The 14,034-nt window shown below is 42.3% G+C and overlaps 1 protein-coding gene across 4 annotated transcripts in view; it reads right to left on the reverse strand.

The window, feature by feature from the left end:
• Positions 1-2,334: 2,334 nt before the first annotated feature.
• Positions 2,335-14,034, reverse strand: part of CTTN (cortactin) — a 28,019-nt gene continuing 16,319 nt past the window's right edge. For all 4 annotated transcript variants that reach the window (XM_059825705.1, XM_059825704.1, XM_059825703.1 and 1 more), the window contains 5 exons: positions 13,354-13,502; positions 5,983-6,072; positions 5,702-5,891; positions 4,698-4,769; positions 2,335-4,115 (listed from right to left, as the gene is read on the reverse strand). In XM_059825705.1, the coding sequence (XP_059681688.1) occupies positions 3,979-4,115; positions 4,698-4,769; positions 5,702-5,891; positions 5,983-6,072; positions 13,354-13,502 (638 nt within the window). In that variant the 3' untranslated portion in view covers positions 2,335-3,978. The remainder of the gene's footprint in view (positions 4,116-4,697; positions 4,770-5,701; positions 5,892-5,982; positions 6,073-13,353; positions 13,503-14,034) is intronic.

The following is a 14,034-nucleotide window of genomic DNA, read 5'->3' on the forward strand; positions in this document are numbered from 1 at the left end:
TCTAACACAGACAATTTATTCACAGTGAGTAAAAAGACGGCAATTAGCTACCTACAATTAACATGAGAAGATCTTCGGGCACAAAGTGGGACTAACGTATGCGTGTAGGGAAATACCATCAGGTTGTATGACATGAAATTGTCCACCTACTCTATGAACAGCCACTGGTGCCCGGCAGCGGGGGATTTAAGGTAGCTGCACCAATGTGGCAAAGCAGGACGGCAGTCAAGGGTATCTCGTGTCTGTGAGAATTTCTCCACCTCCCATGTAACTTCTTTTCAAACTATGTTCTTTCACCATTGTCGCTAGTGATTATTACAGAAATAGACAATTGAAATATTTTATAATATTTATATATAAAAACACTTCATTGAGTGTTCTTACTATGTGCTTAATTATAATTAATTTAGAAGAATGACACTCAGAAGTGTAAAATCATCAATTGATTAGGCAGCAAATAAAATCGGTGCCTCTGCTGCCTTCTGTCAGCTGAAGCTCGGGAGCTACAACAGGATTTGCATTAAGAAGCAACATGATGAATTTGAGGTGCCAGGAAAGTAAATGGCTCACCCAAAGTCAGACAGTGAATCACCGTGACATCCATTAACAGAAATTAATGGGCTTGTTCGCTGCTGCATTAGTTACCTGCAAGGAGGGCTGAGCCAGCCCTTCTGCTGGTAAAAGCAGATAGTTTGAGGTGGTTTTTTCCAGCAGCAAGTGTTTTGGATACCTTGAGCAATTACTGCTGATGAATAAGAGTGATCTTAAAACGTCATGACTTTTGACTACATCCACTCTCATAGTAGCAATAGTACAGTCAGAACACTGCTACCTAAATACACTTGACAAGATATTAAATCAATCTGGTATAGAAAATCTTGCCACACTGTGATAGTGAGATTAGTAGTTTAAATTTGAGATTAAACTTCCTCCATTAGGTGAGGCAATCCATGAATAAGCTCCCAAGACTTAATACCCGTAACATTGCTGATAGTGTCACCTAATTCGTTCTTCCAGTAACATAATTCCTCCCCACCTTACGCTCTGACATGGGAGATGGACACGGGGCTGCGGTATTTTCCCCACAATGCTGTTTATGAAGATTACCTGCAGTGAGTTCACGCATGGCACCATTTCTTCCTCCCCTTTTGAGCATTTCCCTCCCTGCTAGCAGCTCATCTCTTGCCAGGCAGGGAGTTGTGGCAACCTCCTCGGGGCCCGTTTGCCTTTGCCAGCAGCTCTGGCAGCAGCCCCCCCATCCCTTGCAGCCATACCCCACATGCCTTCACCCAAAAAACCATCAGAAGACCTTCGCGTGGCAGCCACCCTTCGCAGGGCACCGTCCTCCCTGCTCGCACTCCCCGTCCTGCCGCTGGGTCAAGCCCAGGGGCTGCTGCCTCCCACCGACGGCATCGCCCACACCGGCCCCCTCAAATCTGCCTTTAGCAGCGTAAAGCTTTACTAACCCCACCCTCCACCCCCTCTCGTGCAGAAAGCCTACCTGTACGCTTTCTTCTCAAGTCGCGTGCTTTTAAGTTACCTGCTAAAGCAACAGCTCTCGCTCACGGTATTTTAGGACTCGTGGCAGTGAGCTCTGAAGCTTTGGATTTCCTGTTAATAGAGTAGCATTAAAGAATAATTAGAAAAAGTGTGTTAGGATTTTCTTTCTTAGAGCTTCCAGCAGCGCATCCTCAAGTATCAGATTCTTGGAAAAGCTCAGGATTAGAAACTGTAAAATACAGGTTTGCTTAGACAGCAAGGCAGGAGGCTTTTGCAGCCAAGGCTTACAGGAGCAAAGCTTTGGGATGCACCTGACCTAAGGACCCCTGTCATGAACAAGCGCAGAACAGCTTTAAAGTGATGTAAAAGTTTATTTGATCGCATCTGATAGCCGTGTTTTCGAGAGCACTGAACGTCCTGCAGCCAAAAATTCCCAAAAGCCAGGAGCAACGCTTCTCACCAAAACCACAGCTCACCCGTATTTTTAGAGAAGTAACCGGCTCATAAGACAAAACAGACACTGATGCTAAGATGTTTTTAAAAAAATTTTAAAAAGCATCTCTCAAGTTCACCCAAAGTCTAATTTGGATCTAAATATTTCCACATGGACAAAGCATGTGGGTTTCTGAGGTAGGGAAGTAGATGGAAGGCAGCAGCAACCTAGAAGAATGTAGGTGCCCTTCACGACAGCACCAAGCATCATGCAGCAGCTCTCTGTAGGAAGTATGAGTCGTTGTATGCAAGCTGGTCCCAGAGAAGCTTGAGACAAGAGGAACTATCCATAACAGACTGACAAAGCAATTTAAAAATACAAAAATATTCCATGCAAATGGTTCAAAAAGTTTATTGAATATTTAATTTACAAAAATCATATCCCTATGAGGTGTTCTATGCAAAACTGGATAAAATAAACTGCATATAAAACCCAACCCTAGTAATGCAAATACAACACAGAAATGAGACCATGGAAAGGAGAAAAAAAAATAATATATATAATCATGACACACATATGACATTCATTAAGGATTGTCCCAACCATCCAAGACTTGGTTCAACATGATGCCTTCTTTGTAGATACATTTTACCATTTTATAGAGGTCTTCTATATTCTGTTGGTCCAAATCTACAGTTCATAAAAATTCTTTGCATTCTTTCTTAGCTACTACACCAGTTCTGCCATTCCCATTTTGATCAGAAGGTGGAAACAGACAGTACATACATTAAACATGTGCACTACTAGATGCAACTTGCTATCTTTGGTAGGGACCCTAAATCTGCAGTGAAGGCAGCTTTTCTAGAACAAGAATTTCAGTTTTAGTTTTGGCAAAGAACAGGTTTAATTTTGTCATTTAGTAGAACGTTACCGGCAGTTTCTGTTGAACATACAAAAAGCATAGTTGTCTCTTGTGTGGTTTAAAAATGGAGATAATTTCTATGAGTTTTAAGTCTAATTACTTGTATTAACATTCCTTGACTCAAATATGGTTACATAAAATGTCATTACTGCACAGCAGGCCACTCCTTGTATGAACAAAGGATGTATTGCACACAGAACAGAACTGCAATTCCACCCTGCCTTCTTTAATCCCGTTTAAAGCAATGAGACTAGTCCTGCAGGTAGTCCCACAGATTTGGATGCCAGTTTCCCTTTGAACAAGTAGGAATCTCGCTGACTGACTCAACACATGTGTAGTAACTTTTTCATGTTTTCCTGGGAAAGAGGAGGGTGAAACAAAAACAGAAAAGTAAAGACATTCGGGACAATCAGCGCTAGAGTGTTTGCAACCCTCCTCTGGAGTAACATGGACATGAGGAGCAAGAGGGGGAAAAAAAAAAAAAAAAAAAAATCAATGCAAGAGCCAAGGAACTTCACTTTAAAAGAGAAGGAAAAAGTAACCAGACTGCTTCCTTCATAACATTAATATTCCATAAATATTGGACAGTATTTGATTAACTGCCATTAGCTGCAACTTTCAAGCATTCTCTTTGCTTTTTCATGGACTATCTGGAAAAAAAAAAAGGAAAAAATTATGCACCCCCCCAGTCCTCCCCACTCCCGCTTACTGGAAATGCAAATAACCTGCATAGCCATGATTTTCTTAGCTGAAAACATTTAGTGGAAGACTAACTAGACTTAAACACTAAGTAAATCTGCTCACTTATGAGTAAAACATGCAATATTACGACAGACGGCTAATTGTCCTTGAAAAGGCTTTCTTATGACAATTGCTAATTTGGCAGAGAAGAAATGTTTCCAAATGCATGAAAATCATTTTAAGAGCCTTAGTGAAGAACACAGTAGTTACAATATATTAGCGATTTCTGTGGCATAAACATTTTAAAAAGCATCAGCAAAGTATTAAATATAAAAGCAATATGTATATACCCCTCCATCCTCAGAAAAGCATCATGATTTGTAGTGTATTAAGTCAGATTCATTGACTGGGGAATTAAGGCATAACCAGTAGACAATAGCCTTTATTGTCTCAGCTCCACATAATTCGCGGGGAACAACCCATATCGGCCTTTGCAGACACCCCTCCACCAGCCGTCATCGATCATTTCTATGTTTGTGATGATGTCATCTGGGTCAAAGGAAATCTCGTCATCACCCGCTGGAGAGAGAGTTGAAGAGGCTCAGTATTCGCACAGGAGCAGTCCACCCTACAATCTCGCCTATCAACCCACCGTCGCTAAAAATAATACAGACACCCATCACCTTCCTCTCTCCCATCAGGGTGTTTGAAACGGGGCACTGGGCAACGACAATCTGCAAAGACAGACGCTTTCTCATCCTGAGAGGTAGTCGGTTCTTACCTATGGCATTTTGGGTGCATTTCTAACTTAGAGCAACAATTGCTACCTAACACACTGAGAACCACTTTACTCTTGATCCCTCCTCAGAATTAACCAGTCAAGATTTTCAACAACTATGTATGCCAAGGGTTTAAGAAGAGTGTTAACGCTTCATTAAAAAAGATTTCGGAAAGTCCCACCATTTCCAGGAACAGCGGCTAGCAGTTTTCAAAAGTGTCTCAACGCTACTGCTAAATCACTAAATTCCTAATTCTTCATATCTTAATTTCATGTATTATTACTACAAGAGACTACAAGATGAAAGGCAAAGGGAAAAGCCAAACTTCTCTGTACAGAACAGAGTTTTCAAAGACAAGGTTAAAAACAAGAGCTTTGCTTACCAGCTTGATAATCATAAAGGGCTATGGCTGTAATTCCAAGTTCATTTTCATATTCATCATAAGCATTTTCTTCTAAAGAGAGAGAGAGAAGAAAAATCAAGAGCACGAAGCACGCCACTTATCACCCTGAGTTCTTTTTCTATGGTGCTCCTCCTTTAATTCTACTGCTAACCCACACAGGAAGCAGGGAACAAACTGCAAGTTTTTTAGCAGTGCTGATGTACCTTCTGAAATTGACTTTTTTCCCTAAATCACACACAACTAAAGCCTGAAAGGAAGCATTCACAAGTAGGCAGTATAAAATAAAAACAATCAATCAGCCTTGTAACACTTTTGTAAAGTGTGACAGAACAACTGAGCCCAAGATCACTGTGTAAGAGACTATTTAATACCTTGTTAAGGGTGTGTGTTGGGGGAGAGGAAGGGGCCTGTTTAAAATTTCCAGGTTTTCGTACCAGAGCAAAGCAGGTTCATTCTTCACCCCTCATTTAGTAACCAGACGAGATGAGAAAAATGGGAATTCAAAAGAACTGTATTCTTTCAGTTTCACTAGTTTCAGACAGCCTTTCTCAGTCCCTCATAGGCTAGGCACAGAACACATCACATCAATTTTGAAGTCCAAGAACTGTTGACAGAATTTTTTGCTTGGTAGGCCAGCACTAGCTCAGCACACATTTAATCTCCATCTCTGTGCCTTCTTCTCAAGTTGAGCTGCATTACACAGGGTGGAAATGGTTACCCCTACGTTTCTTTTTGAACTGACATTCTAGAGAGCACTGTAATTATTCCAACATAGTCTCACAAAAGTTAAGTAATTTCAACCTTGCTCTAGCCATATCTTAATTTCCTAATTAAAGTTGGTTGGTGTAGAATCTAAGAAGTCTCATCAGACTAAGACTTTAGAAAACTAGGACAGTGTGCTATCAGCCCAACTATTCATTAAGTCATTGCCCAAGGAATAATCTTTATCTTAAAGGGTTTCATATCAGAAACAAACACTGTACCTGCTTGGTAATGGTCTGCTGCCCCTGCCACTTCATAGACAGTCTCTGGTTCATATTCTGCCTCTCGCTGACTCACTGCTTCTTGGTAGTCTGACTCTGCAGCTTTGTAGCTGGACTCTGGCTCGTGTGCAGCTGAGTATGTTGTGCTGGAATTCTTGTAGGCAGACTCTGCTTCGTAGGAAACTGCATCCTGCAGAAATACAGGTGAGGTTTGTCAGGGTTTTCTAAGAAGGTTCCTATGCTTAGGGTCAAAAAAACAGGTACTGAAAACACTAACAAACCTCATAGACTGGGCTTGAGGGTGCCTTCTGCTCAGCGGGCTGCACGGTAGGAGATGGCGGTGGAGTTTGTTTTTTGGCTTTAGCTTGTTCCTAAATTGAAGAGAAAGAAAAACTTCACTGCCATTTAATCACTGATGTCATGACACTGAACAAGAAACAACCCTCCAGTAAGAAAGATAGACAGCATATTCTGCAATAAACTGGTGCAAGCAGGGAGCAGAAGAGGACTGGACTGGCTGGATCGTTAGACCTGCCTGAAGGTTTAGACTGGCTGTACAGTAAAGCCTCAGAAATACAGTAAAGCAGAAGAGAAAAAAGTTAAGAAACAAAACCTGCGCAGTGTGTATGCATACATGTGTTTAAAAACAGAGTACCCAATGTTCTTTGGCACGTTTCCATAGGAGCTGCAGGGTTTCTGTGTTCAATATATTCATTCTGTTCATTAGCTGGCTGGGCCTCATGTCCCATTTTAGCATAAGTTTAGAGAACCTGAAGCCCGCATGTTCTAATTATACAACTGATATATTACCTTTGATGAGAAATGATCCTGCAAGCTCTTGCAGGTCTGCAAAACACCTGCCAAGGCAAAAGACTGAACAGCTCAGACAAAATTAAGTCCTATATACTGACAATGAGGGGATTCAAATGTTCAGAAGAGTTATATGTGGTAGAAATAAAAGCAGTATTGCTATTGTATTCCGCAACACAAAGAACGTGGATCTGAATCAAGTGTTCTGGCACTTAAGCACTTCACGCTGTGCCATCCCACCTGTGAATCAGAGGGCAAATCCACAATCATCGTTAGAAAGCCATTCATCAGGAAGCTAGGATCCCATAGCGCAAGAAATGCTGTGTTGCTTGCACAACTTTAAAAAATAAAAAAAGAGAATGTAAGCTAGCTAGTTCATTTTGCCTCTCTTTACCATAGGGAAAAAGAACACTCTGGATCTAGGGCCAAACTTTATTGTAAAAAAGAAGAGAGAATACATTTTATGGGAGACTGTGCACTCCAGTTGTTTAGGTCTATTAAGCTGTAATTCCCCAAGAGATCCTCAGGAGAAACTGTAGTCCAGAGACAAAGTGATAGGACTCTGTTATAAAAAAATTCTTCGTCTCCTTTGTCACAGCTCAGAAAAAATACATCTAACAAAGAAAGCAAAGTGTGTCTTGAGAAAAGAGCCAGTTTGCAGACAATTCAAAGCTTAGTGCTGTGCTCTCTGGAAAAAATCTGTCCTGATGCGAACAGTCCTCCCCCACTTTTAACTCCTGTGCTGCAGAAAAAAAAAGCACCAGCAAAGTGTCCATTAGAAGTCAAATCATTACAAGTCAAATCTAAGTTTGGGGACAAATTAAATAGTATCAACCCGTTAGCAATGTCAAAGATGTCAACATTTTTAATAATTTGTCCTAGGAAATGGGTCTCTGCAATCCAGACTACAGTTTAGGATAGCCACAGCATAATTGCCATAAAACATTTAAATCGCATGGTCCCCCCACGGGCTGGGTTTCTTCCACACTGAAACACTCCATGTGAAAGAGCATCCTGCCTTGTTCTCTAAAATAGCAGAGGCTAGCTAAATCATGAGGCACCCGTCGATTCAAACCAGCAGTTAAAGAAGAGCTCTCTGAACACCCTTTGACTATGTGACATATGTGAAAAGCAAAACAGAAGAAGGATTACCAGTAAACAGGGCTCTTGAAGGAATGCAGTCCATATGTACATTCCCATTGTGGGAGTACGTATGCCCACGTACTTACTTAAAGCGAGAGAACTTTCTGTCTGTACAAGGAAGTTCACTTAAAGAAATTAAGTTCACTCAAGTAAAAGTCCATTCCCACCCTTCACCGTATCTGTGGATGGTGTGGCTTACATCCCTCCCCTTTTCACGCTCAGCTTGTGAGCGAGGGGCAGTGGCAGGCAGTGCCATTTCAATTTCCCCTTAACCTTGTCCTCCCTCCCTCAGTGTCTGCAGAATCACACAATTAACCATGGAGATGTTCAGTCTGAAAGAACATTAATCATCTGGTTATGGTGAAATTTAAATACCAGCTATGGAAAAAAACTTCAAATGTGTCCAGGCAACAGAATCTTTGATGAAGCACAAGAAAAATCAAGCATAATGGCTTGATTTTAACCCACACTTACAGCAAAAACAACAGTGAAGAAACTCAGTCATTTTTGAGAGGGAAAGGGAAAAAAAAAAGATGTAACAGTTCAATCACTCATGAGAACCTGTGTTACTACATTTAAACCCTTCTGAAGAACTGTTTCCTTAGCAGGAGGAAACCTCAATGAAAAGCTGAAATGGGTAACAAAAGCCCAAATCCACCACCCTCCATCCACAGATCTTACTTATGAGCATATGATCACCCAAAATGAATGGCAAGAGAGCTAATGGAAATGCTGAACTTCTTCCCTGACTCAGCCTGGACTACAAACCCATGTGACAGACGGGGAGATAGACCAATGGGAATACTATGCAGAAAGCCTGACTACTTTGGCAAGATACATATGACCAGTCATCTCCTCCTCACTGGTTAAAAAAAAAAAAAGGCTCCAACTGGGTTGAATGGGAATAGTCTAATAGAGAGCCATTCAACATCTGTAGCATGAAGTGGATTGTTTCAAGATTGAGATGAGCGAGACAGACAAACTGTTACACAGGTCAGACTGAGAGAACCGAAGAAGTCACCGAAAGGCAAAGAAGGCCCAGTACCAAAAAGCACAGGCCACACTGGGACAAGGAAAGTCCTGCCTTACCCTAACCACAGCGCGTGGCAGCAGAGATACCTGCAGAAATGCACGCACCAGTCCACTTGGCCAGTCTCAGGGTTCTACCCAAGACCAAGCCTGGACACAAACCTTCTCTGAAAAAGGCGCATCAATACTTTCTGTGTCAGCTGTGCAGCCTTTCAAAAAATTCACACGGCCACCAGAGCAGATTTCCCACTTCTCGCTGAGGACTGCAAGACAGCTCATCTATCAGAGCTGAAGGACTCGCATGTGTGAACTTCAGAGAGTCCTGTTCTTCCCACACCTATCGCTTAGGGCAACTGCTGCCTCCAGGGAACAGAGGATCTCTCCAAAACCATATCATACTGCCATCACTCATAAGCAAAGCAGGAAAGCGCTGTCCTCCAAACGGACCAGATCTCCAGAGCACTGGCACATAGCTGCTGCTCCTTGTGAAAATGCAACTGTGGTGCAATGGAATCACATGGTATTTTAGAATATACTGATATCCCTACTTGTCAAGACAGAGGGAACATAAAGGGCATGCCCCTGGAGACACGGCTGCCACATGAAGTACCTCCTTGCATCTTGAGGAACATCAACCTGCTTGTAGCAAAGGTGCAGAGCAAAAAACATACATAAAGTACAGAAAAGATTGGTGTGAGGTATCAGAGTTGCCACATGCCCTAGGAGAGAGACGCTTTCATGAGGTAGTTGCCCAAGAGGTGAACCACTGAGTTAAGGATAAAGTATCCGGGGATCCTGCAACAAGAGAACCCTCACCATCTGAGAGTTGGTAATTGCTCTGTTATAATGAGTCAAGTTTTTTACTTCGGAACATTCAGTTTAAGACCCAGGCATCCAAGGATGGACTGTTTACAGGGACTGGTCTTTTGTAGAATCCCCTAGACACAATCAAATCAAAGTAAGGAAGTAACAGTCCTCGGTTGAGGAGCGTTGCCTAGCAAGTACCGTCAGCACCTTGAGGATGACCTAAGAAGCTTCAGACAGGCTAACTGAGAAGTCCTAAAACCACCAGACACCTTGTCTGAGAACGAAGCAGAAGTAGTGACAATGGAATGGAGTCACTGCCAGGTGAAAATTCGTACCTCAGAGAAGAAAATGAAAGAGCAGGATGAATGCTGAGAAAGTCTGTTTTCCTTTGAGACTGATAATTCTTCACAATTCTCAGCAGTAACTGGAAGCAAGGGCTGTCCAAAGTGATCTCATGGGTGCAGAATGGCCTTATTAACAACACAACAATTGTGATACCCATCAACCTATATCATGGTTCTTCCTTATTTGGACAACTGTAAAAGTATCCACTAAATTAAATCCTGCAAGATAACAATGCTGCTTGCTCTAAGTCACAAACCATAACGCGATCCAGATCCAGTGTGCTGACAGAGGAAAACAAGTGCCAAGAAAAGAGAGATCTCTTGAAGGAGGAGTGAAGCTGCACTTTCAAGAGCAATGTACACCTCAAGGTTGTTCCCAGAAAGAGTATTCATTCCCATTCTTCATCACCCCATGGAATAGACCCCAGAGCTGAGAGACTACAGCTCTTTGACTAAAGTTGCAGTGTTGATGGCAAGGACAAGGAGAGGGGAGGATGAGGAGCGAAAAATCACTTTGTTAGGGAAACAATCAGGTGCTAGACCTAGATATTGGTGATGCATAAGCTTAAACACACTGAAGCATGCTGGGAACAGTGGGCAGTAGTTCAGGAGCAGAGGACAGCCTGGCAATAGCTAGCGGAGCTGTGGGACTACCAGCTACACCAGAATAAGGCAGTGACACATGCTGATGGCATTTTGCTGTGGCTCTGAGTGAGCACGTGCTGAGGCATTCAACTTTTCTCATCTGAAGAGCTCCCAGAGCAACTGTACAGACTGGATGCATTTCAGCTTTACTGCTCTGAGGAGAGGGGAACCAAGTGACTCTCCTCAAGGCAAACATACAAACTGTGTGGCTCACTGCTGGAGGATGGTGCCAATGCTGAGAATGACACAGAGCAGTCCAAGCTGACTAACAGAGTGGCACCCTGGAGCAGGCCTGCTGACCTCATCAAATAGAAGAGACTGAATTCTCAACTTCAGCTCTGTATCTCTTCCTCTCCCAGCTTTAAGAGAGTGGCAGATGCTATGTTGAAGGTGTAACATGTTTTTCTCCAGGACAGTAAAGAAACCCAAAGAGTGGTTGGGGGAATGTGTTAAAAGTCCACAAAATACACAGGGATGAAAGGCAGCATTAGAAGAAATCACTGATACAAAGATGAATTCCCCTTCATCTTGTGACACATGTATGCAGTGAACATATGCTCACACTGTACATCTTGAAGCCATAAGGCAAAAGAGGTGATAAGCTGAAAGAAAAAAGAAAGAAAAAAAAAAGCAGCAATCACTTTAAATGGAGAAACTTGATTTATCCCATAAAGCTAGAATTTCCCAAATTTCAAACAGAACTCAAAAGGAAGTTAGCGGTTTTCAGAAATCAAACTATACACAAGATACATGAGCCATACAGTTTCAGCAAAGCAAAACTACAGAGCTATTTCAGAAGCAGCGCTGGCCTGCACACCTGTGAACAGCAGAGTTGAGAAGCCAACCAATTAACCAGGCAGGGGAACTGATTTGGGTTAAGTAGATGTTTTATTTGTTAGGGTTAATTTTCCACTTTTGTCTGACTATACAGATGCTTTGCTGGCGTAAGGCTTAAGGTGGCTCAAGAGGGCTGCCATTAGCAGCCATGCTGGTTTAGGCCAGCTTAGTTAACGTGAAGTAACGTGCAGTGTCACTGCAGCGTATTTTTCCTAGGTTTAGGAAGACTGGAGCTAGGTTTCTGTAAGCCTACCATGCATTTAGTTTTTCATACTCGTAAAACAAGTTATTTACACCAAGTCTAAATTTGTGATGAATTAGACCATATTGACGGAATGGGATGAACACCACACCCTGACATCCTGTAGCAGCATCCCACTAAGGGGAAGTATCTACCACATCTGAGAAACCAGTCACTGTGTCTGCCCTGTTTGCTATTAGGCAAAGGACTGAAACCATCTGACAGTCTTTCCTGGATTCCAGATGTCTCCCAGAGGATGTTGAGACAAGTTCATATGCAAGAAGATTTATTAGTGGGGTCTGCAGCTGGTGGCATATATTTGCTCTAACAATGAAAGATATTTTTGGCGGAAAATAAAAACAAAAGAGGAGAGAGAGAAGAAAAAAGGAAATAGGAAAACTCCCCCATAGCCAGCCAGGAAGAGCAGTGATGAGGTTTCCCAGACAAGAATTCTCCTCTGGGAGAGTCTCTTCAGCATAGCAAGTGGCAATGATGAAGATGATGATGACCATTTTGCCTGTGCATCTCCTTGAGTACTATTTACTTTTCATCGGGACCTGCTCAATCTCTCTACTGGTTATCCCTGCTTGGGACACTATTAGCACTAGCTGGAGCATGCTATTTCGGCATCAGTGTTGCATATTGGTTGGCTGTTAAGTCTCAGTGGACATGTATGATAGCTAAGTAGCATTTATCCAGAATTTAAAAGACTATCTCTTTTTGTGTCCTATGCTTAATCTTCTCTAGTATAAACTAGTATCCATAAAACAAGTGAAGGAGAAGGGGAAAAGAGGAGCTGTTCTTACACCAGCCTCAATTGCTTCCCACTTCCTGCCATAATATCAGGGTTTACAAGTATGAGGCCATGAAATCAGAATAACAGCATGGGACCACAAGGAAAACTGCCACAGAGGCTCTGGACAAACACTGCTACAGCAGCGTGCCTGAAAGGTTACACAGCTGCAGATAGCAGGCCCTCAGGATTACTGATGATAAGGCATCTCAGGCATTGTGTAACAAAGCAAATGAACAAGACACTAAGGACAAGTTACTATTAACGCACTAGTCCTTCCATCTCAGCAGTAGAGTTTCACCAAATAAGCAAATTCTATAAAGCAGATAAGATATAGTTTCTGACTAAACATTTCCTGAAATTATTCTGCTTATGAATAACACAAAAATCATGAAGATTTTAACCATGCCAATACTAAACTAATTTTCTTAATTCCCAAACTAAGATTCAGTTAACATTTGGAAGATTATTTCCCCTAATCTCACTGGCATCACCAATGGGTGGTATGACCTCCATCTTCCACAATACTGATTCCAAAAAAACCAGCATCATGAACTACCACCGTGGTATTAAACTTCTTGAACAAGCATTCATATAGGCCCTTTTGGGGACCCCATGTCTCTCCCCTTATGAGCTCCTCCATGCCCAAGGGAATCTGGTATTACCACAAGGCAGAATTACAGCAGGAAAAGGTCAGGCGGCAAAGATTAGTGGTCAAGACTAGCATATATATTTTGGGATAGGCCAAATAAAAAAAATACATACTATTAAGTGTTACCCTATCACCCTATCTGATGTCTGATATACACACGGTGCATGCTGACAGATGGCTGGAGTCGGAAACAGGTAAAGCACGGGTACAAACACAGGCAAACACACAAAGAGCTTTAAAGCCTCACTGGAAAGAAGGAAAGTATCTTTTCTTAACAGATTCTCTTTTCTCCCAACATTGCACTGAAACAGACTAGACACACTGCTCAAATGGGGTTTGAATCTTACTGACCTCCAGTTTCCTTCGAGCCTCCTCCTGTTCTTGTTTCTCCCTGGCCATTCTCTGTGCTCTCTCAGCTTCTGCCTTCCTTCGGTCTTCCTGCTCTTTTTCCTTGGCTAGGTTTTCAAAGTTAGCTCGGATGCTGCTTGTTTTATTAGCAACTGTAACATTTAAAAAAATTAAAAGTCCAATGTTGTTGTTTAAGGTTCTGTATAAAGGTAACCTGGAATGAGGTTTCGGTACAAATTTCCGCTAGGATTGAACACGTTTCTGCTTTTCTGCTCTCTGAGCCCACCGTCCATGCAGGAAAGTGCTTCTATCCCTCTTTCTCCCTCTCCCCTTCCAAGTCCAAACCTCTGGTGCACCACATTTCTCTTATATAAAACCTCTGCAACACTTCTCCCTCCTCTCCTTCATGATACAGTCTCCACCACTCTGCTCCCCTACTCAGTCTGTTCTCCACTCTGATGCTTTTTATTCTCCCTTCCTCAACTCTGATGACCCTCAAGGAGAAAAAAAACCCAAAAACCAACAAACCCAACCAAACTCTAAAGGGAAGAGGGAGAGAGTACTTGAGGTTGCTAGAGACCTGCAAATACAGCAGTTCCCTCTAGATGATTCTTACTCAGCACTACTACATCAACAGTAATATCCTGGGCTTTTGAACATTATCACCTCCAAAGAAAGGATTTG

Source organism: Gavia stellata, chromosome 17, assembly GCF_030936135.1.
Source record: "Gavia stellata isolate bGavSte3 chromosome 17, bGavSte3.hap2, whole genome shotgun sequence".
NCBI lineage: Eukaryota > Metazoa > Chordata > Aves > Gaviiformes > Gaviidae > Gavia > Gavia stellata.